General features: G+C 46.4%; 1 protein-coding gene and 1 long non-coding RNA gene across 2 annotated transcripts; both read right to left on the minus strand.

The window, feature by feature from the left end:
• Nucleotides 1-375: 375 nt before the first annotated feature.
• On the minus strand, nucleotides 376-25122 carry LOC146763311 (uncharacterized). Its single transcript, XM_085571068.1, has 2 exons — nucleotides 25032-25122; nucleotides 376-3052 (listed from the first exon to the last, which is right to left on the minus strand). The coding sequence occupies exon 2, from the start codon at nucleotides 3023-3025 to the stop codon at nucleotides 2018-2020; it is 1008 nt and encodes a 335-aa protein (XP_085427194.1). The 5' UTR covers nucleotides 3026-3052; nucleotides 25032-25122; the 3' UTR covers nucleotides 376-2017.
• On the minus strand, nucleotides 19841-24645 carry LOC144247132 (uncharacterized). The gene is made up of 2 exons (XR_013340835.2): nucleotides 20989-24645; nucleotides 19841-19969 (listed from the first exon to the last, which is right to left on the minus strand). It is a non-coding gene; the product is annotated as an uncharacterized LOC144247132 (long non-coding RNA).
• Nucleotides 25123-25403: the final 281 nt, after the last annotated feature.

The following is a 25403-nucleotide window of genomic DNA, read 5'->3' on the forward strand; positions in this document are numbered from 1 at the left end:
CCCAGGAACCCTCAACTCCCTCAAACCCAGCATCCCCCTCATCCCCTGCAAGTTCCTCCCATGGCACCGGCCATGGACATGTCCCCACTTGTCACTGGCCATGTCCCTCCATGTCCTCACCCATGGCTGTCTCCCCACCATGTTTCCATCCCTGTCACTGTCCCCCATGTCTCCATCCATGCCTGTGTCTCCCCATGTTCCTAGGGATGGCCCTGTCCCCCTCCATGTCCATGCGTGCCCATGTCACTCTCCATGTCTAATGCTTTTTCTCTTTTTGAGCCTGGTCTTATAAGCTCTCAGAGATAAGCATTATACCCTTGATAGCTCAGCTACCTCAGGTGGCATAAAACAAGCAGGATGGCTCATGTGACAGTGTTGGGAATAAAAAGTTTTAATAAAAGGCAAAAATAAAAAAGCTTTTTACAGAGAAAAGCCAAGTCAGGGAAAGAGGTTCTTGCTCTTGCTAAAACACTTCACAAAAGCAATTAACTTCTTTTGTTCTCTTCTTTTCTAGGGAATTGCTTAGGTGGGACTTTTTGGCTCCTGTCCAATTAGCTACCCTTAAGTTTGAGGTGAAGTCCCAGAGGTCCTATGAGGTGTCTTTCAACCAAATTGAGGAGAGAAACACCTGGCCTTTTGTCCTTTTTAAGGGAACAAAAGGTAACTTGTCTACTCTGTCAACAGAGGGCACATTCTTACACGTGTCCCACCATGTCTGTGTCCTACCATGACCACATCCACTAACTTAGTTCAATGTCTATTTTTACTTCAATATTGGATATTTTAAAGGGATAAAGAGAAATGAAAACAAAATCAAGGCCAAAAGAAAAAGACTTCCATGTCCATGCCAGCTGAGGATCCACGTGCTTGGGTGGAGGGAAGAACCTTTTTGGTGGAGTTTCTACCCCATTGTCTCCAAAATCTTGGTCTTTTCCCCAGTTTTTCCACCATCTGGCTGCAGAAGACACCCTTGGGCAATAGGAAATCAAAATCGTGGAATCCCTGAAGTTGGAAAAGACCTTGTCCTGGTTCAGAGCAAATTTGGGAGAGAACCTCCAAAGGGATTCCTCTGGAAAGCAGATTCAATTGGCTCCTCCCCAAGCCAGTTTGGGAAAAATATCTCCTTGGAGAACACTGGAAAAAACTATTTTTTAAAGAATAAAACTTAAGCAATATTAAACAATAAAACCTCTTGCTGCTCTAAAAGAGAGACAAACTCAGGAAGTCCCTCCGTGGGTTGTAGCTCAGCTCACTCAGTCTCTTATCAGTCCCTCCGGTGCTGGAAATGCCACAGTCCAGGCCTGGCCCGCTGGGCCACAGGTGTGAGCTGCCAGTGCTCTTCTGGGTGTTCAGGCCAGAGCAGGTTTAAACAAGTCCAAAGAAAAGGGAAAAACAGCCACAGTCCAGGGAACTTCTCTGCCACAGCTAGCTAAAACTAATTAACAGCAAAGGAGAGCTCTGTACCTCTGTCTGTCCATCTGCAGACAACCTGGCCCAGGAGCAGGAATGTGGAGGAGTGAGTGCAGTTTCTGAAAATAAACTCTGCCCTTCTCTCCCTCCTTTGCTCTCGGAACAAGTCTTAAAGGTGCAAAAATTATAATTCACCATAAACACAACAAACAACTGGAGATACAAGCATCATATAGTCAACCTAGGACATACCTCCAAGACCATTCAGTATTCCTTGATGCCACCAGAAGATAGGATTGAGTGCAAAAGATTTTATGGAGTTGGAAGTCATTAAATCTGCTCTCCCCAAGGAATTCCCATTGTTGGTCTGTGCCCGAGTGGATGTTCCTGCCACTGGGTTTATCTAGGTGCCCACAGGGAATGAGGAAGATGTGGAGCCTCCCAGCCAAGTGTCTTCCCAACACAGATGACCAGGCCCATAGTTCACCAAGACTACCCAATGAAGGTCACTGAGGATCATCCAACGTGGATCCTCCCATAGGGAATGGAGCTGGGAGGAGCATAAGAAGCTCTTCCCACCCTTGGGGAACTCACAGGGCTTCCCCCCTTAGTGGCGCCTCCTTTGGTGTTTGATCAAGGCTGATCTCTGTGAGAAGCTCTTCCCACACTTCCCACACTCGTAGGGCCTCTCCCCGGTGTGGATGCGCCGGTGCACAGTGAGATTGGAGTTGTGCTTGAAGCCCTTCCCGCAGTCGGGGCAGCGGAACGGCCTCTCCTCTGTGTGAATCCGCTCATGTAGGAGGAGACTGGAGCTGATCCAAAACCTCTTCCCACACTGGGGACACTCGTAGGGCTTCTCCCCGCTGTGGATGCGCTGGTGCTTTCTCAGGTCTGAGCGCCACCCATAGCTCTTCCCACATTCCAAGCAGGTGTAGGGCCGTTCCCCAGTGTGGATCACCTGGTGCCGAATCAGGGCTGAGCTTTCTCTGAAACTCTTCCCACATTCCCCACACTTGTAGGGCTTTTCCCCAGTATGGATCTTTTTGTGTTCCGTAAGCTGGGAGTTGAGGCTGAAGCTCATCCCACACACCCCACACTCGTAGGGCTTTTCTCCAGTGTGGATCCTCTCATGTTTCCTCAGGTCAGAGCTCTGCCTGAAGCTCTTCCCACATTCCCCACACTCAAAGGGCTTTTCCCCAGTGTGGATCCTCTGATGTTGGATCAGAATGAAGTTCCGGTTGAAGCTCCTCCCACACTCCCCACACTCAAAGGGCCTCTCCCCGGTGTGGATCCTCTGGGGATGTCTCAGGTTGGAGCTCCAGCGGAAACGCTTCCCACATTCCTCACACTCGTAGGGCCGTTCCCCAGTGTGGATCACCTGGTGCTGGATCAGATCCAAGCTCCGCCTGAAACCCTTCCCACATTCCAAGCACTTGTGGGGCTTCTCCCTGCCACGAGGCTTCTCCACCAGCTCTGAGCTCTGGCTGGATCTCTGCCCGCCTTCCTGGCTCAGGGGGGCTCTTTCCTCCCCACAGCTCCCTGGGCTGGGTTTGCTGCCACTCCTTGTGCGGGATCTCCAGGGCTTTTCCTCCTCCTCCATTTCCTCCATTTTCATTCCTCCCCGGGAATGAAAAATCCTGGTCTGGGGGAAAAAAAAAAGAACAGAGCATCTTGGACTGGGAGTTCCTCCTGTCCCCACTTCATCTCACAAAGTCATTGGGCATCGTGTGTCTATAAGAACCTCCAAAACACCAAGGTTCAGCATAAAAATCCTCCAAACTTTAAGACACAGATCAAAACCTCCCCAAACATCAAGATTCAGCAAAAAATTCCTCCAAAACATAAAGATTCAGCCCCTAAAAAAAAAAAATTACCAACATTTAACCCAATAAAGCTGAGGAATGCCATGATTCACCCCTGTGAAAATCGTGGAACCCCTCAACAGTCACCTGCTGCATGTGGGGTGGCAATGCTCCTGGGGCTGAGGGGAGGCTATAGATACAAGGAGGGATGGAACCTTGTGGTGATCCTTGTTTCTGCTCCTCCTCCTCCTGTGTCCCTATTCTTCCTCACACTCCTCTTCCTCCTGCTATTCCTCCTTCTCCTGCACAATCCCACCCTCTCCTGCCACCTGCATCCTTTGACCATTCTGTTCCTCAAGCCTGCTTCTCCTTCCCTTCTCCTCCTGCCTCCAGGCCCAGCACCCACTGCCGGCTCCCTCTTCCCCCCACACCCACAGCATCCCAGCGCAGGGGCAGGGATGGAGCTGGGGCAGGCCGGGCTGGGGCAGCGCTGGGCTCTCGGCCGCTCCCGCCCGCACTCGGTCCCCACTGCAGCCGCTCCCGCCAGGACAGCGCGGGGGGGCCCGGCCTTGGTGCTGCCCCACTCCCACCTCCCCAAATTCCCCTCGCGGGGCCATGGGGCCGAGGGGGGGCGCAGGTGGGTCCAGGTGGGGAACGCGGGGAGCTGCGAGTCTGCCTGGCAACTGGTGAGTCATCAGCGCCGCGGGCTCTGATTGGCTGAGCTCTGCCCGAGCCCTGGGGCTGCAGCACGGAGGGGACACCCTGCTCCAGGGGGGATGTCCCACAAACGGGGGACCCCATGGAAGGAACAACAGGAAAGTGTCTTTACAAACAGATGCTCTGAATCTGCTCGGAGATAGGGCCAGGGACCTGTACATAAGGAAGTGACAGGAGAAGCCATCAGTTTCAGAAAATGTTATTAATTGATGACACAAGCTGCTGCTCAGCCAAGGTCCTGCTCTATTCATGAACTTCCAGAGGAACAAAGACTTAACAGAGCCATGAATATCATCTGCTATACAAAAGCAGGGAGCATATAAAGGTGGGTATGTAGTAGGTGGATCGGGAAGTCTAGCTCTCAAGTACTTCAGCCAATGGGGAAAGCAGAGGGAGATGAGGCCAGGAGAATTAGGATGAAAAGGAGGCTGTGTCCTCCAACAATTGGAGAGATCACATGGGGAATATCCCTTGGCCTCTCCCATTTTTAGGGATGAAATTACTTTTACAGTACTCCTCTGTATTCTTTGTGGACAGAATCCTCTGCTGATGTCAATTTTCCTGCAAACCCAGGGGTTCATCCCGAATTCCTTCCACCATCCGGGGCGGCGGGCAGGGAGTGCAGCTGAAGGTGCCTCACCCACTTTGGGTGATCGGCTCCCTTGGCTGGCAGTGGCACCGGAGATTGATTGGGGACCCGGGAGTGACCAGGAGACAGACCAGTGACACATCAGGGGGGTCTGTGAAGAGTCATCAGAGAGAGAGCACTGAAAATCTCATCAGTGAGTGCCCTGGGATCTTTGGGAAGTGAACATGGCAGAGCACCCATGGAGGGGAGAAAAGGATAATCCAGGGAGGGGTCCTGGCCAAAGGGATGATGATCCCAAATTGTCTCTGAAGGGTCCCCTGGGAGAATGTTGAGGTAGTTTGCACATTCCCCCAGAGGTAATTAAGGACATGGACACCCAGTGGGGCAATGAGGGAAGGGGAGAAGGGATTTGGACAACAGGGCATGGATGGTGTTGATATGCTGGGAAGGAATCAGGTGAAGGGGAGTGTGCAGCAATATGGCTCAGGCAAGAAGCAGCAGGAGGAATCTGTGTGGTAAGAAAAAGGATGATGGCAAAGAGGAGGAACAGAAAAATACTCAGGATTGGGATGTTTTCCAGCAGGGTCTTATCCTCACATTTGCCAGCTGATCCAGATGCTTTCCATCCCCGGTTTCCAGGAGAGGAAAAGCAGGAGGTCAGGATGCCAGGGGTTTCTCTGCGGTGGCAGCGGCAGCACCGGGCGCAGAGGTGCGGCACCGGGAGCACGGGCTGGGGCCTGTGGGGAGCTGCGGGGCCGGGCCGGGGCTGTGGGGCAGCCGGGGCTCAGCGCCGGGCGCTGCCTGACCCCACCAGCCCCGGGCAGGGCCGGCAGTGGCCCCCGGCCCCCAGGAGGCTGCGGGACGCCCCGGCCGCTGCCCGGCCCCGGGGAGCTGCCGGCCCTGCCCGCCGGGGGGGCCGCCTTTGGACACTGCGGCAGGACAGGCACCGGCTCTGCCACACGGGCTGGGCAGGGACCCTGAGCACAACGGGGAACACAAAGGAACAGCTGGGAAATGCAGAGTACTTGGTAAAATAAAAAGGCAAATGGTGGAGAAAAAGGTTAAAAATTTGGGATATATTTTGACTGAAGGTTCGTGGTTGAATGACCCAGAGTGGGTGTGGGCAATCTCAGAAGTAACACTACCCACGAACAAAAAGGAGCTGTGACAATGCTGAGGAATAGAAGAGAATTACATAACCTGGACTGAGGAGTCTCTGTTCCAGCCAGAACACTGTAGGACTTTTTAACCCCAGACAGCCTCCATATTGTGGTATGGACAGGAGAAAGAGAGCAAAACTTGAGAAAATGAACAACCAAAAATATTGATGCCTCAGCTGTGGCTCTTCCAGACTCAGAAAAGTGTTGGGAAGGATGGAGAAATATAATTATTCATAATACAGCCAAGCTGAAAACAATCCTCCCTACTGGCTGGACAATACCGTTACCTACAGATAAGTCCAAAAGTCAAATAGACTGTTCCATCTTACCCCCCAAAATGTATGGTTCATCCCCTAAAACATCAAGTGCCTGTAACCCCATTGGCCCAAGTCTTGTTCCAGCCCACCTTGAAGCCCCTGATAAGGGGTCTCTGAGGGGCCAGACGCTCTCTTGGATCTTCCCCCTCTCAGGACCTCCACCCTGTCCTAGAGCATCCTCTTCTCTCTCCCCTCCCCCATCCCCTCAAGCTTGCCAGGTGCTGCATCTGGCAGCCCCAAGCAAGACCTTTCTCCATCCCTACTAAACCTCATATCCTAAGAGCAGCCTTCAGAGATCTCTCGTCTCTATTCACCTAAACCGTCCTGGAGCACAGCACTCCCTACAGAAAAGAAATTGGAATTGTAGGTGAATGTTAAACAGGGCCATGCCAAAGGAATTCTTGGGCCAAAATGTTTCACCCAGTGGCCACAGTGGCCTCATTGGCTGCAGAATTGTGCAGCCACAGCTTCCACGGGAACCGAGGCCCAAAAACTGATGACAACAGGATCTCCGACTGTTCCAGTCTGCCATCAAGTTCAAGCTTTGATAACCAAAAGAGCCTCACAATGGATGAGCAGTGCTCGGTTATTACAGTGTGAAACTTGTTCAGTGGCACAGGAGGATTCAGAACTGAGGACAGGGGAAGGGTTTAACCCAGCCTCCTGTTTGAACAGCCCACAGAGGGGCTGGGAAGAAACCCAGCACTGCATTCAAGTGACACAGCTCCAGACCCAGCCTGGGGGAGATTCAGGAGACATTGCCTGGCCTGAGGCAGAAAATGTCTTTGTGGATGGCTCTTCAAGGGCAGCAGAATGGAAAAGAGTTCCAAGACACGCTGTTATTGAGGAAAGGGAATCAGACAAAGCGCAGGTTACCCCCATGGTCAGCTCAACCAGCACAGCTGTGTGTGCTTGTAAGAGCCTGGCACTGAAATGCCCTGAGCAGGAAGGCTTCAATATCTTCTGGTGACACCATCTCACCTAACAGGGGGGCAAAAGCAATTCTGACTGCTCAGCAACCACTGGATCACTTATTAAGGTATTTCCAAAAGAAATAATTCCAATAAAAGGCATTGTGGAAGAAACAGACTCAGAGAGCAGAACTCATTTCACAGGAAAGATCCTCCAGGGGGTTATGGCAGCTTTAGGAATACAATGGGACCTCCATAATCCCTGGCACCCCCAGAGCTCAGGCTGGGTACAAAGAATGAATAGGGAAAGAAAGAAACACCTCTGGAAGCTGGGGATAGAAACCAAGATGCCATGGGTACGGCTTTTGCCATTGGCTTGGGTAAGAAGAAGAGCCAGACCTAGGGCAGATATTCAATTATTTCCCCTTGCAATTGATCTCAGGAATCCTTACCTAGGAATTCTCCACCTAGTGCAGGGTGGAGATAAGGGATGCACATTTAAAGCAGTCTGTGGCCAGAATCCTGTCTCTGGTGCAATCTCTCCCCCAGGAAGCTGGGCTGGCACAGAGCCTGCCTTGGCACTTTGCTGCTGCCAACATCCAAGCAGGACATGGGCTCTGCCTAAGGAGTGCAAAGCAGCACCACTGGTGGCCAAGTGGCGTGGCCCATGCCAAGGGGCCCTGAGGCCAGAAACAGCCGCCAGCACAGCTGAACACGGGGGGACCCCTCAGCCTGGGCTCCAGGTCTCTGCAGCCCCGGAGATTTGCACTTCCCGCCTGCAGCAGGAGGATGGGAGGCCCCCCTGAGCCTGCACTGAAGGCAGCGCAGCAGCAGCCAGGGCTCCACAGCAGGGCAAGGCCCTGGGCCTGCCCACACCTCCTCTGCTGAAATCCTCGGCCTGGCCACCCTCCCTGGGCAGCTCCAGCCACCGGGGCCAGCCCTTGCTGCCACTGCTGCAGCTTCAGTGCTCGCTGGGCCTGCACTGCCACAGCTGCTGGGGACACACCGGGACAATTCCACTCTGGCTCTCACTCACACTCACACACTGCCCTGCCTGCCAGTGCATCCATGGAAAATAGACCAGCTCACAGACTTGAACATTGTTAACCTTTGATTTCTCTACTCAGGCTTGCTTTGCCTTGGCCTTGGGGAAACAAATGTTAAAGGTTTTGTTAAGGGATGTTACACCACTCAGTGGAGATGAGTTTAACATCTCAACACACTGGGAATGCCCCAAAAGAGACCCACAAAGACAACGACCAGCAGCAAAACATCAACCCCAGCAGCAAACAGCGACCAACACCTACCCCAGACACTGCCCCGGGCAGGGCTGCAGACACCTGGTCTGCAAAAGGCTGAGAAGGAAATCCAGCACTTCCCACCTCATTAACAGCACAAGCAAAGAAATCCAGGCCCAATAGGAAACCAAATACTAAAAACTGCACAACTTGAAACTACAGAACATTAAACCAATCGATTTAGAGTCGTTCAGACTGTATCAAGTTTGGGAAAAATCAACTAAAACCCATGTGTCATGCAACGATTTTCTCTGCACACCTGGGCTATGTGGGGATGGAATGATTTTTGTTGCACATCCTGGCCAGAATCAAGGAATGCCTTGACTCTAACACTAAACATATTGGTGGAGTTTTTCTTTTTCCTGCAGTTTCAGTGCAAAGTTTAGAGAATTAGAGTATTTTTTGTATTACTCCTATTTCTATGTTGCCAGTTAGGTTTGGGTCAGGGATGTGAGAATGAGTTTTTACTTTGAAGAGAAGTAGAAACAACTGAATTGCCTTGGAATTTGTTTGTGTATGCTTGTGCATAGCTCTTAGAGATACCAAAATTTTGGTCCTGGCTTTTTAATACTCACCTTTAGGCTGCATTTTTGTGAAAAATGCATATTTATGATTGGCTTTTTGCAAATGTTACAATGAATATTATATGTGTCATGTTAGAAAGTTATGCTGTATTAATTCCCTTGCATATTGTGTTAAGTGTAGTTTTAGGTTACAACATTATGTTAAAATAGAGATTATGTATGTGGGGGGAGTTTTCTTTTTAGGAATGAGATGCTCCCTTCGAAGAACACCTAAACCTTCCAAAGGAGAGGAATTTATGGCTTCTTATCAGGAGAAGCTAATTTCTTCAGGCCTTGCTCAGACTTGAAGACGCCAGGGGATTAAAGGGAACAGTTGACATACAACAGAGTTTCTTGTTTAGAACAGAATGTATGCATAACGATGAAGGATGTATGATTATGCAACAAGTGTCTTGGTTTAAGGGTGATTCCTTTGTTCACAAGTCAAGCTTTTCTTGACTTAGTGTCTGAGAGCATCCGGATGTCCATAATTCTTTGCTTTCTATTGTCTTGTAATTGTCCTAAATCTAAACTTTATTACTCTAATTGTATTATTATTTTTATAACCATTTTATTACTATTAAACTTTTAAAATTTTAATAACCAAGTGATTGGCGTTTTTCACAATTTTGGTAGCAGAGGATTGTTGCTAACACCTCTCTGCCGGTGCCTTAGGAGACTCAGTGAAGAGACGCATCCTGCCCTGGTTGGGCAGCTTCGCTCTGTTCCCCTGCTGTGTGACTGACAGACAGACACAGGTTTTGATCCAGGGACAAAAGGAGACAATAAAACAAAGAAAAGGGAAAGGATTCCCTAAAACCACGGTAATTAGTCCCTAAGATTAATGTGTACATGAAGAACAAAGTCCTAAGGAAAGAAGATAGGTGAGTATTTGTTGGGATGGGGTGGATAAGGGGGGAATGAATGCGTGTGAATGAGAGGTGAGCTGGTTATCCCAGACTTGCCAAATGAGAGTGGAGTCTCCCATGCTGCCTTTCCGTCATTTTTGTGAGAAAAGCGGCCAGTAAAGAGACGAGGCATGTGAAAACAAGAGTGAGAGAAACCCCCCTGGGGAAACTGGGACTGGGTCTCCGGGAAGAAGTGGGACACCTTGGTGGTGGGGATAGAAAATTTAAAAAAAATAAAAGGGTAAAAAAGAGAGGGTCTTCCTTGGAGGGTCATTAATTTGCTCAGTTTAGGGATTAATATCCTGAGAGCACTCAGGGTTGCCGGATCGAAGGATATCCAAGAGAATCTGGGGTTGTGGCTGGATTGAGGGATATCCAAGAACACCGGAAACTGGCCAGTAACACCTAAAAGTGTAATAGGTGTGTTAAAATTCTGCAGAATCACCGGACATCTAGGATTAATAGACATCCAGGATGAAACCTGCTGGGTTGATGGATAAGGGTTACAGTCCAAGAGCACTCAGAATAAATGTAGATATGTAGATATGCAATATAAATTGTTTGAAAGTAAAAGGTACCTTGTTGTTGAACGTGAGAGTGAGTGAAAAATAAGAGTGAGTGTGAGCAAATGAAAAGTACATATAACACAATTGTGAAGTCAAGAAGTATGAATGAACAGGCTTGAGGGTGTCAATGTGTGTGAGAGTGAGAGATAAAGGTGAGTAAATGTAGATGAATGGAAGTATATGTAATGTAGATTGCTTATTTTCATCTCTACTTTATTTCCTTGAAGGAAGGTGGATGATTTTGAATGAGATTGTGTTAAATGATATTGTGAGAAAAAGGACTTTTTGTGTAGTTGAATGAGGGTGGTAATTCAGGTTGTTAGAGAAAGTGGGAAACAAAGGCATGGAATGACTAGGTAAGATTTTGGAAAATGGGACTAAAAACGTGTAAAAAAGAAGACAAAGGGAAAGAAAAGGGAGGGGAACAAGAGCGGAAAAGAGGAAAAGGAGTGGGATCCTTCACAGGTTTTGCCCCCTCCGCCCCTGTTCACGCCCGCTTCGGCCCCGCCTGCCCCGGTGCCGGCGCCTGTCCCGGCTCCCGGCTCGCCGCCCGCTCCTGCCCCGCTCCCGTCCCAGGCGCGGGTTCGCTGCTCTCAGCGGCTGCTCCTGCCCCGGTTCCCGTCCCGGCTGTGAGCCCACCGCCCACAGCGGCCGCTCTGCCGGTCCCGCCCCGCCGCAGCGCTCCCGGTCCCGCCCCGCCGCCCGCAGCCGCTGTGCCCGACCCCGTCCCGCTGCTCGCGGCTGCCCGGCCGGCCCCGGCCCCGGCCCGCCCGGCTGCTCCGCCCGCCGGGCTCTCGGCGCTCCCGCCCGGCCCATCCCGGGGCTCCTCCCGCGGCTGATTTCTCTGCCCCAGCCCCGGCGACTCTGCCCGTCCCGGCTGCGCTGGGCACCGCCGCTGCTGCTTTGCCTCTGCCGGGAGCACCGGCCCAGCCGCCCTTAACCGCGGGCGGGCCGATCCCGCTCCCGGCTGGTGCCCCCGGCACTGCCCCTCCTGCGGCGGCTCCGGCAGCACACCCTGCCCGGGCTCCGCCTTCGGAGGACCAGGGCTGGGCGCTGGGCCCTGCCCTCAGCCCCTTCCTGCCCGGAGCTCCGCTCCCCGGGAACCGCAGCCCCAGCTCCGAGAAACTCTTTCTGTCTGGAGGACGCCCCTTACAGGAACACAGGGAGTTCAGTTAGGAGGCAACATTCTCCGGACTCTTCCTCACAGCACGGGAGAAAGGCTATAGAAAGAGACTGGGATAAAGGCATGGATCTATTTCCACTAAGAGAGGTCCCGATGGGAGGGCGTGGAGCCGGCTTTGTGAATGCTCCTTTGACTTCTTCTGGGGTCAGGAATTTTAAAAAGGAAATCAAAGGGATTTTGGAGGATCTCATAAGCACTGCTGAACAATTAGACCAATTTTTAGGTTCAAACATTTATATTTGGGAAGAAATGTGGTCGATAATAAAGATACTATTTTCTTAAGAAGAAAGGCAAATGATCAGAATTGCAGGCATAAAAGTCTGGACTAAAGAAAATCCACAGGGCCCCCCGAGGAGGGCAAATGCCAACCACACCTCCTGAGTGGGGTCAAAATTATGAGGAGGGGAGAAAACATATGAATGAGTATCACATTTGATTGTCGGCAGAATAGGGGGGCAGCATCTCGAGGGCAAAGTGCTGAGGGGACTTTTGGGGCACAGCAGGGAAGGGGGGAGGCTCCAGCTGAGTGGTTGGACAGACTGGGGAGAAATAGGAGGCAGTGTTCCAGAGTGGATCCTGAGACTGATGTGAAAAAAGCTTTGTTAAGGATTAACTTTGTGCTTGGCCAGATAATGGAAAAAATTGAAGATTGGCAGGACAGATTATTAGATGATTCATTAAAGGAGGCTCAGAAAGTCTGTGGCCAAAGCCAAACTAAAAGCAAAGATTATGGCAGTCACCATGCGAGGAAACAATTGCAAGAAAGCAATAAAAAACCCACAGGCCCTATTCCTAGATATGATAGTGGTAGAGACAGGGGAACAGGAAAGAATAAAATCCCAATGCAAAGTTTCAGAAATATTGTAAGAATGTCTACTTTTACTGTAAGGGCAAAGGTCATTATAAGAGAGATTGTCCTAAGAGGGTAACAGATCTGAGAATTTGTAAAGAGATGGGCACCGAAGAAGAATAAGGATGTCAGAGGCTCTATTTTTTCAGGGAACAGATACCATGTAAAGCCTATGATAGCTTTAAAAGTCGTTCCCCAAGAAGAAAAATTGGAGTTTGTGGTAGACACAAGGGCAGAAATAACTTTTCTGTTAAATATTCCGTAAGATTATACTGTAAACATAGATACTGTAAAAGTAACAGGAGCAAAAGGAGAGAGTCCCACAGTACCCGTTATTAAAAATGTGGTAATAGAGGGAGAAACTAGATTTTGGATGAGGGATGTTTTCTTGGTCCCAGGGGCAGGTAGCAATTTATTGGGACGAGATTTACAAGTGAAATTAGGAATAGGGGTTGTTCCAAAAGAATGGAAGATGACAGCTAGACTTTTAAAACTAGGCCAGGAGGATGGAAGAAGAATTAACAAGGAAGTTTGGGCTGGGGAGGGAAATAGGGGAAGATTAAATATTGACCCAATAAAGATTACAACTGAGGAAAAAAAATTGTCCCATATGTGTACGGCAGTATCCTATATCTTTAGAAGGACGGGAATGTTTAAAGCCAGTAATAGAAGGACTAATAAAGGATGGGACATTAGAACCTTGTATGTCTCCCCATAATACCCCAATACTCCCAGTAAAGAAGCCTGATGGGAGCTATAGACTGGTACAAGACTTAAGGGAGGTTAACAAAGGAACTCAGACCCACTATCCAGTGGTACCAAATCCTTATACTCTTTTCAGTAAAGTTCCTCCCCAGCATCAGTGGTTTAGTGTAGTAGACCTTAAAGATGCCTTTTGGGCTTGCCCATTAGCCCAGGAGAGCAAGTTATCTTTGCTTTTGAATGGAAGGACTCACTAACTGGGAGAAAACAGAAATTAAGATGGACAAAACTACCACAGGGGCTTACAGAATCCCCAAACTTATTTGGACAAGCTTTAGAAACAATACTACAAACTTTCCCCACTCCCCCTGGAATACAAATTATCTAATATGTGGATAATCTTTTACTTTCTGGGGAAGCTGAAGCTGAAGTTAGAGAGGCTACTATAAAGCTTTTGAATTTTCTTGGGGAAAAAGGATTAAGGGTATCAAAAGGGAAGCTGCAATTTATAGAATCAGAGGTAAAATATCTTGGACACTTGAAGAGAGCCTGACAGAGGAATGGTTGAACGACAAGGGACATGGTACTGTAAAATTAATCCAAATAGGGAGGGCTATGTGACTGCTGCAAAGTTCGCATGGCTCTGAAGAGTAGATGGTGTGCAGAAAGCAGGATATTGAAACTGCTTGGTATGTAGAAGTAGATAGAGAAGAACAAAGGAGTACTAAGCTGTTCTAACTGCAAGGCCAGCTGGACAGGCATGTATCGATCATAAAGATACTTTAAAGATAATAGTACAAGTCACATAGCAACCAATCATGAGCTTGGCTTTTGCAATATGTATGAGCTAATTAACGAACATATATAAACTGTGTAATCTGTCACAATAAACTGAGACTTGATGATCATGATATCATGAGTCTTGTCTCCCGCGGCATCCCTCCAACAACTGGCTCCCGAAAGCAGGGACCTGATCCGAGCCTAAGGCGAGAGAGGTGCTGCGTTGGGGTTCGGGTCCTGCGGCTGGAAGGACGGCGAAAATAAAGAGAAGAGGCGAAACGCTCTGCTCCGCGCCCTGAGTGACCGTAGAAGCGGGCTCAGCCGATACGTGCTGCCGAAGCCTGAAGGAGCCAGCAACGGTACCGACGTAATCATGGAAAGGCAAGCAGCATATGATTTATTTAGTGCTTCTCTTAGAAAAAGGCAGATTAGGGGGATTGACTTAGATAAGGATCTCCCTTCGCTATTGCATCATGCTGAGTCTTACGGCTTTTTCGTTAACCCCCATAGTGTTCATAAACTTTCAGAATGGAGAAGATATAGGGATAAGTTGTGGGAATTAGTGTTAGATGAGGATAAACCGGGCAAGAAAATGAGTAAACTTTGGAGAGTGGTTGATAACGAATTGTTAATGTGTCAGGCAGAAAAGAGGGCGGTGGAAGTGATACGGACAGCTCTGGAGAAAAATAAGGAATGGAAATCCTCGCTTCTCTCCAGTGAACCAAACCCTCCGGTTCTCACAAATTTTCCCATTCCCATCTCTGCTTCTGAAATGCCTGTACCTCCCATAGACACTAGTAGCATTGAGGTGCTGGAAATTGAGATCCAAATTGCTTTATGCAACGGGACTGGGATCCCAAATTCACTTTGTGTGAACGGGAATCAGGTAGAACGGAGCAGGCGCGGGGCCAGACAGAGCGGGGCCGGCCAGCACCGAGCCGGAGGCGAGCCCGGGGCGGAGCGGACATCAGCCGAGAGACGGAAGGCTCCTTGCTGCCGAGCAGCAGCGCAAGGGGGGAGAGGGGCGTTCCCGGGGCTCAGCCGCGCTGGAGCCGGAGCAGGCGGGGCGCGGCCGTGGCGGGGGTGTCTCTTCTCCCATCCACAAGGTGACACAACAAGGACGGGAGCGAGGCGGCGCCGCCCCTCATCTCCCCGCAGCGCCCAGCAATGGCGGCGGAGATGGCGGCACAGTCCTGGTTGCCATGGCAGCGACAACGCCGAGAGCAGCAGCGCCGCTGATGGCGGGATCGCAACACTACAGCAAAAATTTCAACAGCATCTTCCCAATTTCTTACAAGAGTCAGAAGACGTAATGAAAAAGTACAGCAGTACCGAGTGTTTTCCAAGATACCAAGAAGGATGAACATTATGTGAATCAATGTTATTTCAAATATGATATAGATAAAAATCACTGTATAAAGATAGAAATTTTAGTAATGATTTAATTACCAAAAATGTCTCTGAAAACAAAGAGTTGAGAAAATGTCATCTGATGGAATTTTAGTATTGAGTTTGTAATCTCCGTCTTTGGGTTTTTATAGATAATAATCTAAGTAATAGTGATTTTTAAGTTTTATAGATAATACGATCAATAGTGATTGTTAAGTTTTTGTAAGTAATGATAAGTAGTGATTGTTACTAATGTTATATGAGTGCTTTAAAAGGATTGTCTTAAACTATTTTAAACATTTCTTGTTAATAGGTTGATCATAAAATGCGAGTTGTCTGATTTTTGTGATAAGAATTATTATTAAGGTATTAAGGTATTAAGGTGTTGTTATAGTATTTACAGTCAGTTTTCATATGTTTTATTGTCTCTTTAGGTGATTGATTACAAGATATTTTTTCAGGATCCTGTGTTTTTGATTTTTTAACTACTCATGTGTTTTCTTTATCCAATCTTTTATGCAGCTGCAATTCATCTTCCTTTAAAAATTCATTGTCCAAATTTTAGTTCAAGATTTCAGACTTCAAATTTTCAGATTTCTGAAGAAAGGGTTTGTTGTATTTAGAGAATTTTTGTCTTGAAAGAGATTTTAGACAGGTTCAATTATTTGATAGTTTGATAAAGTTTTAATAATAAGGTTTTTTACTTATAACTGTTATTTCTAGGACTTTTGTTTTATAATGTGTTAAAACATATCCTCCAATTAGAGTTTGAGCTCTGGCCAAGCTCTGGCTCTACGTGGATGGTGTGATTGACCCAGGTGTTTTCTGCATCAAAAAGTATTCAAGTCCTTTTGGCTTGACAATTTGACCATGTAGGGCAGCTGAGCCTCAAAGGGAGTTTTGGAGAGACATGATCCGGACATGTTTTATCCAAATCTCTGATGTTTTAAGGTTTATCAGCTGCTGCAGACTCTGGGATGACAATTTGATAGTGTAGCACTTGGTAACTGTGATTTTATATGTAATATTAATTGTGTATTATCTGATTGATTTTTATTTGTTGTTAGTTTCTTTACTATATGCATTGTTTTGTTCTTGATGTTTTTTCATGTTTATTATAAAGATGTTGATATTTCCATTTCTTCATGCAAATTTTAGGAGACAGAATTGAGAGAGGACCCTCCAGTCCCTGTGGGGAGTGTTGAGTTTGTTTGTGTTTTAGCAGGTGCAGAATCTGGATAGATTTCATTGAAGAATGTTAAACTTATCAATTTCAAGAGAACACTAATCTCTCCACAAGTAAATCAGAGGATGCACAGCAAAAGTGGATTGTGCAAAGATTTGTGTTTCACCCACAGAAGATTGTAGACTTTGGGTTTTTTCATAGGTGTGTTTTTAATTATGTTATAGACTTTTTTTACTAAGTTTTAATGAGTTTTAGTAATGCCTGTGATTTTTCTGTTCATTTTACCATTGCTTTTCAATGGCAAAAGAAAAAGAGGGACAATCAATTAGATAATCAAAAGCATAACATTAAGTTTATCATAAATATAGTTTGTATTTAGAATTAAGTTTGTTCCTTTCATGTTAAACAGAACAATCAAAACCATGAGAAATATGAAGTGGGGTGCACTTCTGTAATACTAACCTCATTTTTCACCCCACGAGTTGCTTCAGTGCAAGCTCTCACACAATTAAAAATCCTAGCCTACTGGACAGAAAAATAAATTAATATTTCATCTAAAATGTTAAGTGAGCTTGCCACAAATATAGGTAGTATCTGTCATGCAGTTCTGCAAAACAGAGCAGCTGCCACTAATTTACTTCTTCTAGCCCAAGGTCATAGTTGTGAAGAATTTGAAGGAATGTGCTGTATGAACTTATCTGATCACGCTACATCTATCCATAAGCAAATACGAAAATTGACCGAGCTAACTCAACAGTTAAAGGTAGAGGATAGATTAGGTTTAAAAAGATAGCTAAAACGATTGGGGATCGGACCATAGTTAAGAGACATTATCAAATACGGCATAATAGTTCTAAGCATAATTGTGATACTTTTGTTTGTTTTGCCCTGTGTGTTTACTTGCTTGCAAGGCTTGATGCAGCAGCTTTTGCAGAAAATGCTGAATGCACAACTTCTTGTACAAAAGGAAAACGGGGGAGATGAAGAGAGCCTGACAGAGGAATGGTTGAACGACAAGGGACATGATACTGTAAAATTAATCTAAATAGGGAGGGCTACGTGACTGCTGCAAAGTTCGCATGGCCCTGAAGAGTAGATGGTGTGCAGAAAGCAGGATATTGAAACTGCTTGGTATGTAGAAGTAGATAGAGAAGAACAAAGGAGTACTAAGCTGTTCTAACTGCAAGGCCAGCTGGACAGGCATGTATCGATCATAAAGATACTTTAAAGATAATAGTACAAGTCACATAGCAACCAATCATGAGCTTGGCTTTTGCAATATGTATGAGCTAATTAACGAACATATATAAACTGTGTAATCTGTCACAATAAACTGAGACTTGATGATCATGATATCATGAGTCTTGTCTCCCGCGGCATTCCCTCTAACAGACACTTGCTTAGAAAGGGTAGTTGGAAGCTCAACCCAGACTGAAACACAGGGATTCTATCCCTTCCCCCTCCCTCTTCAAAGGGGGAAATCAGAAAGATACTCAGATTATTGGGATATTATAGATTGTGGATTGAAGGATATACACAGGCAGTAAAATTTTTGAATAAAAAAAATTGTCAGAGGGAGATGATATAAAACGGATCAAAAAGGATAATGAAAAATTAAGAAAAAATAAGTTAAAACTAACCCCCATATCAACTTTAAGCTCACCTTCACTAGCAAAACCCTTTCATTTATATGTAAATGAAAAAAAAGGGGTAGCTCATAGGGTTTTGTTTCAAGAGTGGGGAGGAGTAAAGAGACCCGTGGCTTATTTATCAAAGATGTGGGATCCAGTAAATCAAGGCTGGCCAGTGTGTATTCAAGCTGTAGCAGCTACTGCAATCCTAGTAGAGGAAAGTCATAAACTGACTTCTAGAGGTAAATTAATTGTGTGCACACCTCATGCAGTACTAAATTTCTTCCAATTTGCATTGTGATTTTTATCTTGAAAGACATAACTTACTGTACTCTAGGATTGAAAAACTAGTTTACAGCTGTGACATAGCAAAACCTGCTATTAATTTGAGTCAATGCAGGCTGTTCAATCAAGTGTTCTCAGTGTGTAAAGTTAAACTAAAGGTAACACCAGCTGCTTGGTAGGTCAAGCAAACAATTTTCCTTCCAACCAGTCCTTTTTCATGTACCCAAATGTGTTTTGCTTTCTTAGTTTTTTTGTTTTGTTTGTTTGCTAGTTTTTCTGGAAGTGCTAACTACTTGCAGTGTATCTAGAACAGCAAATAAAATTGTGCATACAAAACACTTGTCAAAAACATAGGGCTCATTTTTTCCCACAATGGGAGGTGGCTACATATAGAAAAGGGAAACTACAAAGCTAAATGAAGAAAAAGTTTGAGTATCTTTTAATGTAAACAATTTGTTACTTCCAGCATCACAGTGGGTGTGTGACACACACATATGAAAAAGATGGTGAGGGAGATCTCTGTTTACTACAGTTTCCTATTTCTTGAATGAGTTAGAGAGCTATGAAGCAATTGTGATTCCTTGTGTGGATTACCCAGGCCTGCGGGGAGGGCTTGGCCATGGTTCCCTCTGTGCTGCAGGCAGCCCTGCAGCGTGGCAGCAGTGGCTTGCCTCTGGTGAGTTTGCAGGCAGGGTGCTCCAGCACTGCAGTGCTCAGGGGCAGTTTCCTACTTTGACACCAAAGCTTAAATTCAAGAGTGCCTCTTCCCATCCAGTTATTGTTTGTACTGTAAGAACCTCTTCAGAGAGTGTCTCCTGGCAGTCAAAAAGAGAGTATTGCAGAGATAAATTCCTTACTTGCTGTCTCCCCCACTGTATCCACATTTTGTCTATTCCCTCTTCAAATTATAGATTTGTAAAACTCATGCTCTGTGTCCTCAGATGCCCTTCCCAAATCAAACCTTGGCTTCTTTGCAAATTATATTGCACTAACAAGCATTGCCTTAAATTTTTTATTGCAGGCAAGATCACTTCAGAAGTAAGTTTTTGTTTACCTTGTTCCTACAACCCTTTCAAGCTTGTGAATGGAAAATTGTGACAGCAAAATAAGTCTTTAGTTTTAGCACTGTCAGCTGTGGGTAGCTGGTAGCCCTTGGTGGAGGGTGCCGTGAATTAAAGGCCTGCAGAACACACATAACAAAAGTAATTAAATTTGTAAGGAAGTTGAAAAAGGAGGGAGAGGTGATTGGCAGACTCACCTCTCCAGGATGTAGGACTAATGTTAGAAAGTGGACTGATATTGGAATGTGGATGTTGAAATGTGAAGAGAGAAAAAGAGGGCGAAAGAGAGAGAAAGGGAGAAGAGAGAAGAAGAGAGAAAAAGAGAAAGAGAGAGAAAGGGAAAGAGAAAGAAAGAGAAAGAGTGAAATACACCCCAAAGTCCCCATACCGTCGCTATTTGTAAGTTCTCCCCCATTCCTGCTAGACAGAGTGACAACAAGGGGAGAGGAGTGAGGAAGTACAGTCAAAGGCAAAGCTGTGAAAAAGAGGGAGAGCTGGACCACCAATAGAGATAAGATCAAAGCAGAGATAGTTGACTCTCACAATGTGCTTTATTTTTTTAAACAAGACTTCTTTTTTTTCCTTCTGATTTTTGTTGTTAAGGAAAGGAGGCTTTTGTTCTGAAGAATGGGTCTGTAAGACTAAAACAGTTGGATGTTGCCTAAAAAGCAAAAAACCAAGAGATGTGATACATCTTGTGTTAAATTTGGGCTAGTCTTTTTTTATTTAACTAATTATAGCTCACAAGAAGAAGAATTGACCTCTGCAGCAATTAGCACAGCTGGATACAAGAAGAAGAAGCAGCTACAGAAAAAGTTTTTAGTTAAACCCAGAAAGTTTTGAAGAAAACTAATGGTGAAAGTTAATGCAGTATTGTTTTTCTTTTAACACTGTGTTATTAAGAAGTCCTTTCCAGGTACTACTAAAGCAGCAATCCCAACCATGGAAAAGAGGGTGAATTCATGCCAGCAAAATAGAAGAATTTGTGAAGAAACGTGAGGAATGGACTATCACATCTAAACCGGGTGATACCAAATTGACTTTCAACCAGGACTGGGTGGTAATGGTTTGGGGAGAGCCAAATGATCCAAGGCAGGTACAAAGAATAACACCTAACTGAGAAATAAGGCAAAGCTTGCATCACTGGTTCTAAGCCCTGCCTGAATAAGCCCTGAGATGTCTCCGACACCTCCTTGGCAGAGGAACACTGCCACTTCAAACAGGAGGATCAGGAGTGTTTGAGTCAAAGAGTTCTGATAGTCTGGCCTTAGCCTGTGGCTTGTACAGGCAAGAAGGGAAATTGCCATTAATACTATGCTGTATACTTTATTTGATTCATCCCCATATTGGACATGGCAGCTGGGTTATAAGTGAATGTTTAAATTATGAGAATAATTGGCATTGTAGCTCACAAAATCTATGTTCTCATGGCAAGAAGTATTGAGTACTGAATCAATCCCCTATACAGAAAGACCTCAAAAACTGAAGTAATAAATTGCTTTTGTAGATGGGGATTATCAATGCCTGTGGACTGAGAGATACCTGAGGAATGGTGGAAAACCACAGTTAAAAGGTGTCAAAAACAATTTGCCTGGAAATGAGTAAAAAAGGAGTGACAAGGGAAACAGAGGGCAAGCCTGGATTGAGCACTGTACTCACCAGCGAGAAGATCACACGTACCTGCTGTGGGCAGCAGCCCACCAGGCAGGGGAGGTGGGGGTATAAGCCAAGCCAGACCTCTGTCATTCCTGTTTCTGTCCCTCATTTGTTGTCTTTTCCCTTCTGAGATAGCAGCAAGATCGTGTCACAAATGCTACAGAAAGTATCACATGGAAAGAAACCAAAGTTCCTTTTTGGTACACACACCCATGTCAACAGCCACTGTTATAACCCATCCAAATTAAGTACCTGCAGGAAAAAGGGGGAAAATTATCACATTACAAAGAACTTAGGAAAAAGTAGTAATACTTGGGGCATGGAATGTCCAAAAGGAGAGAGATGGATTTGTTTTACATTTGATCTTAGAAATATAGTCCAAGATTCGGTAAAGAGACAGTTAGTAAAAAAAAAAGGTAAAACAAGCACAGCAGTCTAGCTCTGTGTTAACCCCAAATTATATCCTGAGTCATATTAAATTACTCCAAGCAGTTATAGAGAAGATAATAAACAAAGCTGCTCAGGCATTGGAATTAATATGGAGTCTGCAAAGCCAAACATCACCTGCAGTGCATTAAAATAGGTTGGCTTTACACTATTTATTGGCTAAAGAATGGGGTGTACAGATTGTTGAAAATAGATGGCAATGAGGATGTCATCCTGGAAAAAACAAAGGATATCAGAAAAAAATTATGACCCAGGTATCAGTCCAAAAATGGGAAAATAACGTTAAAAACTAGCAGGTGGGGTAATGTATTGAGAATGGGATGGTGGAAGAAATTAGGATTCTTCCTTTTATGTGTTACAAGTGTTTTGACATTTCTTCTTTGTTTAATCCCATGTTTTATTTGATTACCAACAGAGTCCAAAGAATGCAAGAGGACAGGAAATATTCTTTATAAATCATTTGGCTTGAGCAGTAAGAGGTGGGATTGTGAAAAATGCATATTTATGATTGGCTTTTTGCAAATGTTACAATGAATATTATATGTGTAATGTTAGAAAGTTATGCTGTATTAATTCCCTTGCATATTGTGTTAAGTGTAGTTTTAGGTTACAACATTATGTTAAAATAGAGATTATGTATGTGGGGGGAGTTTTCTTTTTAGGAATGAGATGCTCCCTTCGAAGAACACCTAAACCTTCCAAAGGAGAGGAATTTATGGCTTCTTATCAGGAGAAGCTAATTTCTTCAGGCCTTGCTCAGACTTGAAGATGCCAGGGGATTAAAGGGAACAGTTGACATACAACAGAGTTTCTTGTTTAGAACAGAATGTATGCATAACGATGAAGGATGTATGAATATGCAACAAGTGTCTTGGTTTAAGGGTGATTCCTTTGTTCACAAGTCAAGCTTCTCTTGACTTAGGGTCCGAGAGCATCTGGACATCCATAATTCTTTGCTCTTTTTGTCTTGTAATTGTCCTAATTCTAATTGTATTATTATTTTTATAACCATTTTATTATTATTAAACTTTTAAAATTTTAAAAACCAAGTGATTAGAGTTTTTCAAAATTTTCAAAACTAGATGAGATTTAAAGGTGACCCTTTAACTCATGAACAATAAATAGATGATTTGAAGGAAAAAAAAAAGCATCAGATTGTGGGGGGGGGCACAACTGAGGCTGCTGAAGGCTGCTGTGGAAGAGAAGCTGCATTCCAGGCACCCAGGAGGAGCTTCAGAAATGCAAATTTAACACTGCTGGGGCAAACTGGGGACAATGTACCTGGCTCTTCTTGCCTGGGGCAGGAATTGGCTGATTCCCTCTGCCCCTCACCCCAAGCTCTGCCTGCTTGCACAGATGGAATCTGCACAGCTGAAGGCAGAGCCCATGCTGAGGATCTCTGACTCTGCAACAGAAATGGCTGAAGCTGCAAAGGGAAACAGCAAATGGAGAATGTTGTGAAAACTTCACTAAAATAAGGGGGGGATCATCCCTCTGCCCACTCCAACATCTGCTGTCACTGTCTGTGCTGTACAGGGTGTATCAGAGCACTGGGGGTTTTGCTAGAACAAGTTCAGGGAAATCAGTTGGAATTCAAGTATATGATGAAGGATTAAGAAAAAAATGGTAAATTGATGCAACTTCAGCTGCAGGGAGCACTCAAAAATGGGGAAAAAGATAAAGGGCCAACATAACAAATCCTACAACACCATGGACCAGCCCCTGGGAACCAAAAAAATTTTGTGAAAAATGCATGTTATCTGGCTCCACGCAGATAGTTACTATATGTATTATATTACATTGATAAGTTGTGCTGTATTAACATTTTAATAGTATGGTAAATGTATCTTTGAAGATAAAATGAAGCTTTAGTAGTTAAAAGAGAAAATATGCATTGCGGGGGGGGGGGGGGGGGTTAAGGAATGAGAACACCTAAATTCACTCAAGGAACACCTAAATTCTCCAGACAAGAGCAATTTATTGTTTTCTTACTAGAAGAAGCTAATTTCTTCAGGCCTTGCTCAGACTGAAGCACGCCGTGGGGATTAAAAAAACAGCTGACATACAACAACAGACAGAGTTTCTTGTTTTAAATAAAATGTATGCATAACCATGAAGGATATATGAATATGCAACAGTGTATTTTTTTAGGGGTGATTCCTTTATTCACAAGGTATGCTTGTTGTGGCTTAAGTGCCCAAGAGAGCATCCTGACATCTGTAAGTCTTTGTTTTTATTGTCTTGTAATCATCCTAACTCTAAATTTTAATTAGTCTAATTGTATTCCTACTTTTAGAACCATTTCACTATTATTAAACTTCTAACATTTAAAAACCAAGTGATTGGCATTTCTCACAAATTCATATCAGGAGACAGAGAACCATTTATCATTTCAATGGCATCATTAGATTACAAGCTGTCCTCAGAATAAGAACCAACCAGACAGCTCCAGCTCCTGACCTTCCTGCCGACCAAGCCACTGAAATGAGGAACACAACATTTCACCAGGGGATGGGATCAGATTATCTGTTAGCAGAAAAAGCAGGAGTTTGTGGAAAACTAAATGACTCAAACTGCTGCTGGTAAAGAGATGACAAGGGAAAAGTGGTGAAAAGGATAACAAAGGAAATAGGAGAGCAGTTTATGTATTGGTCAAACACAGAAAGGATGGGAATGGGACACGGTTTCCTGGCTCCCCAGCACACCAGGGGTTAAACGAATGCTGCTTCTCCTCTTCTGTGCTGCAGCAACTCTCATCTTTTTACCATGCTCCACACCTTGGCAGTGCAGCTCATCCAGCAGCTGAGCCAGGGCATGCAGGTGGCAGCCAGGCCTCCTGATCCACAAACGGCGACAAAAGGACAGGGAATGAGGGCACCGAGAATAATCCCAAAACCAAAGAGGACCCGGGAAGGACAAAACAGAGTCAAGGAGTGAATCTCCCTGGAGATAGAGCCAGGGAGTTGTAGAGAAGGAAGTAACGGGAGAAACCATCAGTTCCAATAAATGGTACAAATTGACCCAGACAGCTGCTCAAAGTCCCGCTACATTCCCGAAATTCGCCGAGAAGAACAAAGACTTAACAGAGCCATGAATATCGGCTGTTCTACAAAAGGAGGGTGCACATTAACGAGGACAGGCAGCAGGCGCATCGGGAAGTCGGAACCTTCCAAGGAACTCAGCCGGTGGGCAGAGGCAGAGGGAGATGCGGCCGGGAAAATGAGGATAAAAAGGAGGCTGCGGGCTACAGCCACGGCAGAGAGCGCACGGCAAATGCCCCACGGCCTCTGCCCCTGCTCGGCAATAAAGTCACTTTGACAGGACTCCTCGCTCTCCCCCGGGCACACGAACCTCCGGCGACGGGAATTTCCCCGCCCGCTCCCGGCCGCGGGGCAGCCCCTCTGTCCTACCCACAGCAGCCGGGCCGAGCCAGCGCTGCTCCGGCAGCGGCTCCTGCCCGGCCCCGGCGGGAAGGAGACCGCGGGCAGCCGCTCCCGCAGCGCCCTCAGCCCGGGGCCGGCACGGGCCGGACACGGCACCGGCGAGCCGCCGGAGCCCCCTGCCGCCCCCTCCGCCCGCAGCCGGCCCCGAGCCCCCGCAGAGCCCAGCGCGGCTCCCACCTGCGCCGGGGCCGCCTCCGAGCTCCGCCGCCGCCGCCTCACCGCGCTCCGGCCGCTGCCGCCGCTGCCGGGCCCGCACAGCCGCTCGGCCAATGGCGGCGCTGCGCGGCCACGGCCGCCCTCAGCCCGCCGCCGGGGCCGCGCCGCGCCCCGCTCCCACCAATCAGCGCGCCGCAACCGCGACTGACGGCACCGGCGGCCAATGGCAGCGAGCTCGGGGCGGGCTCTGCGCACGGCCCCGCCTCGCCCCGCGCTCTCGGCGCCCCCGGGCTGCGTGAGGGGAAAGCCGGAGATGAGGAACAGCCCCGGCACGGGCCCGGGCCGAGCCGGGATTGAGCTGCCCACACAAACAAACTTCTCCGCGCCTCCCGC

Source organism: Lonchura striata, chromosome 4A (genome assembly GCF_050655825.1).
Source record: "Lonchura striata isolate lonStrDom1 chromosome 4A, ASM5065582v1, whole genome shotgun sequence".
NCBI lineage: Eukaryota > Metazoa > Chordata > Aves > Passeriformes > Estrildidae > Lonchura > Lonchura striata.

Excerpts from the sequence above, each read along its gene's own strand:
- LOC146763311 (XM_085571068.1), bottom strand. The coding sequence starts at position 3,025 with ATGAAAATGGAGGAAATGGAGGAGGAGGAAAAGCCCTGGAGATCCCGC.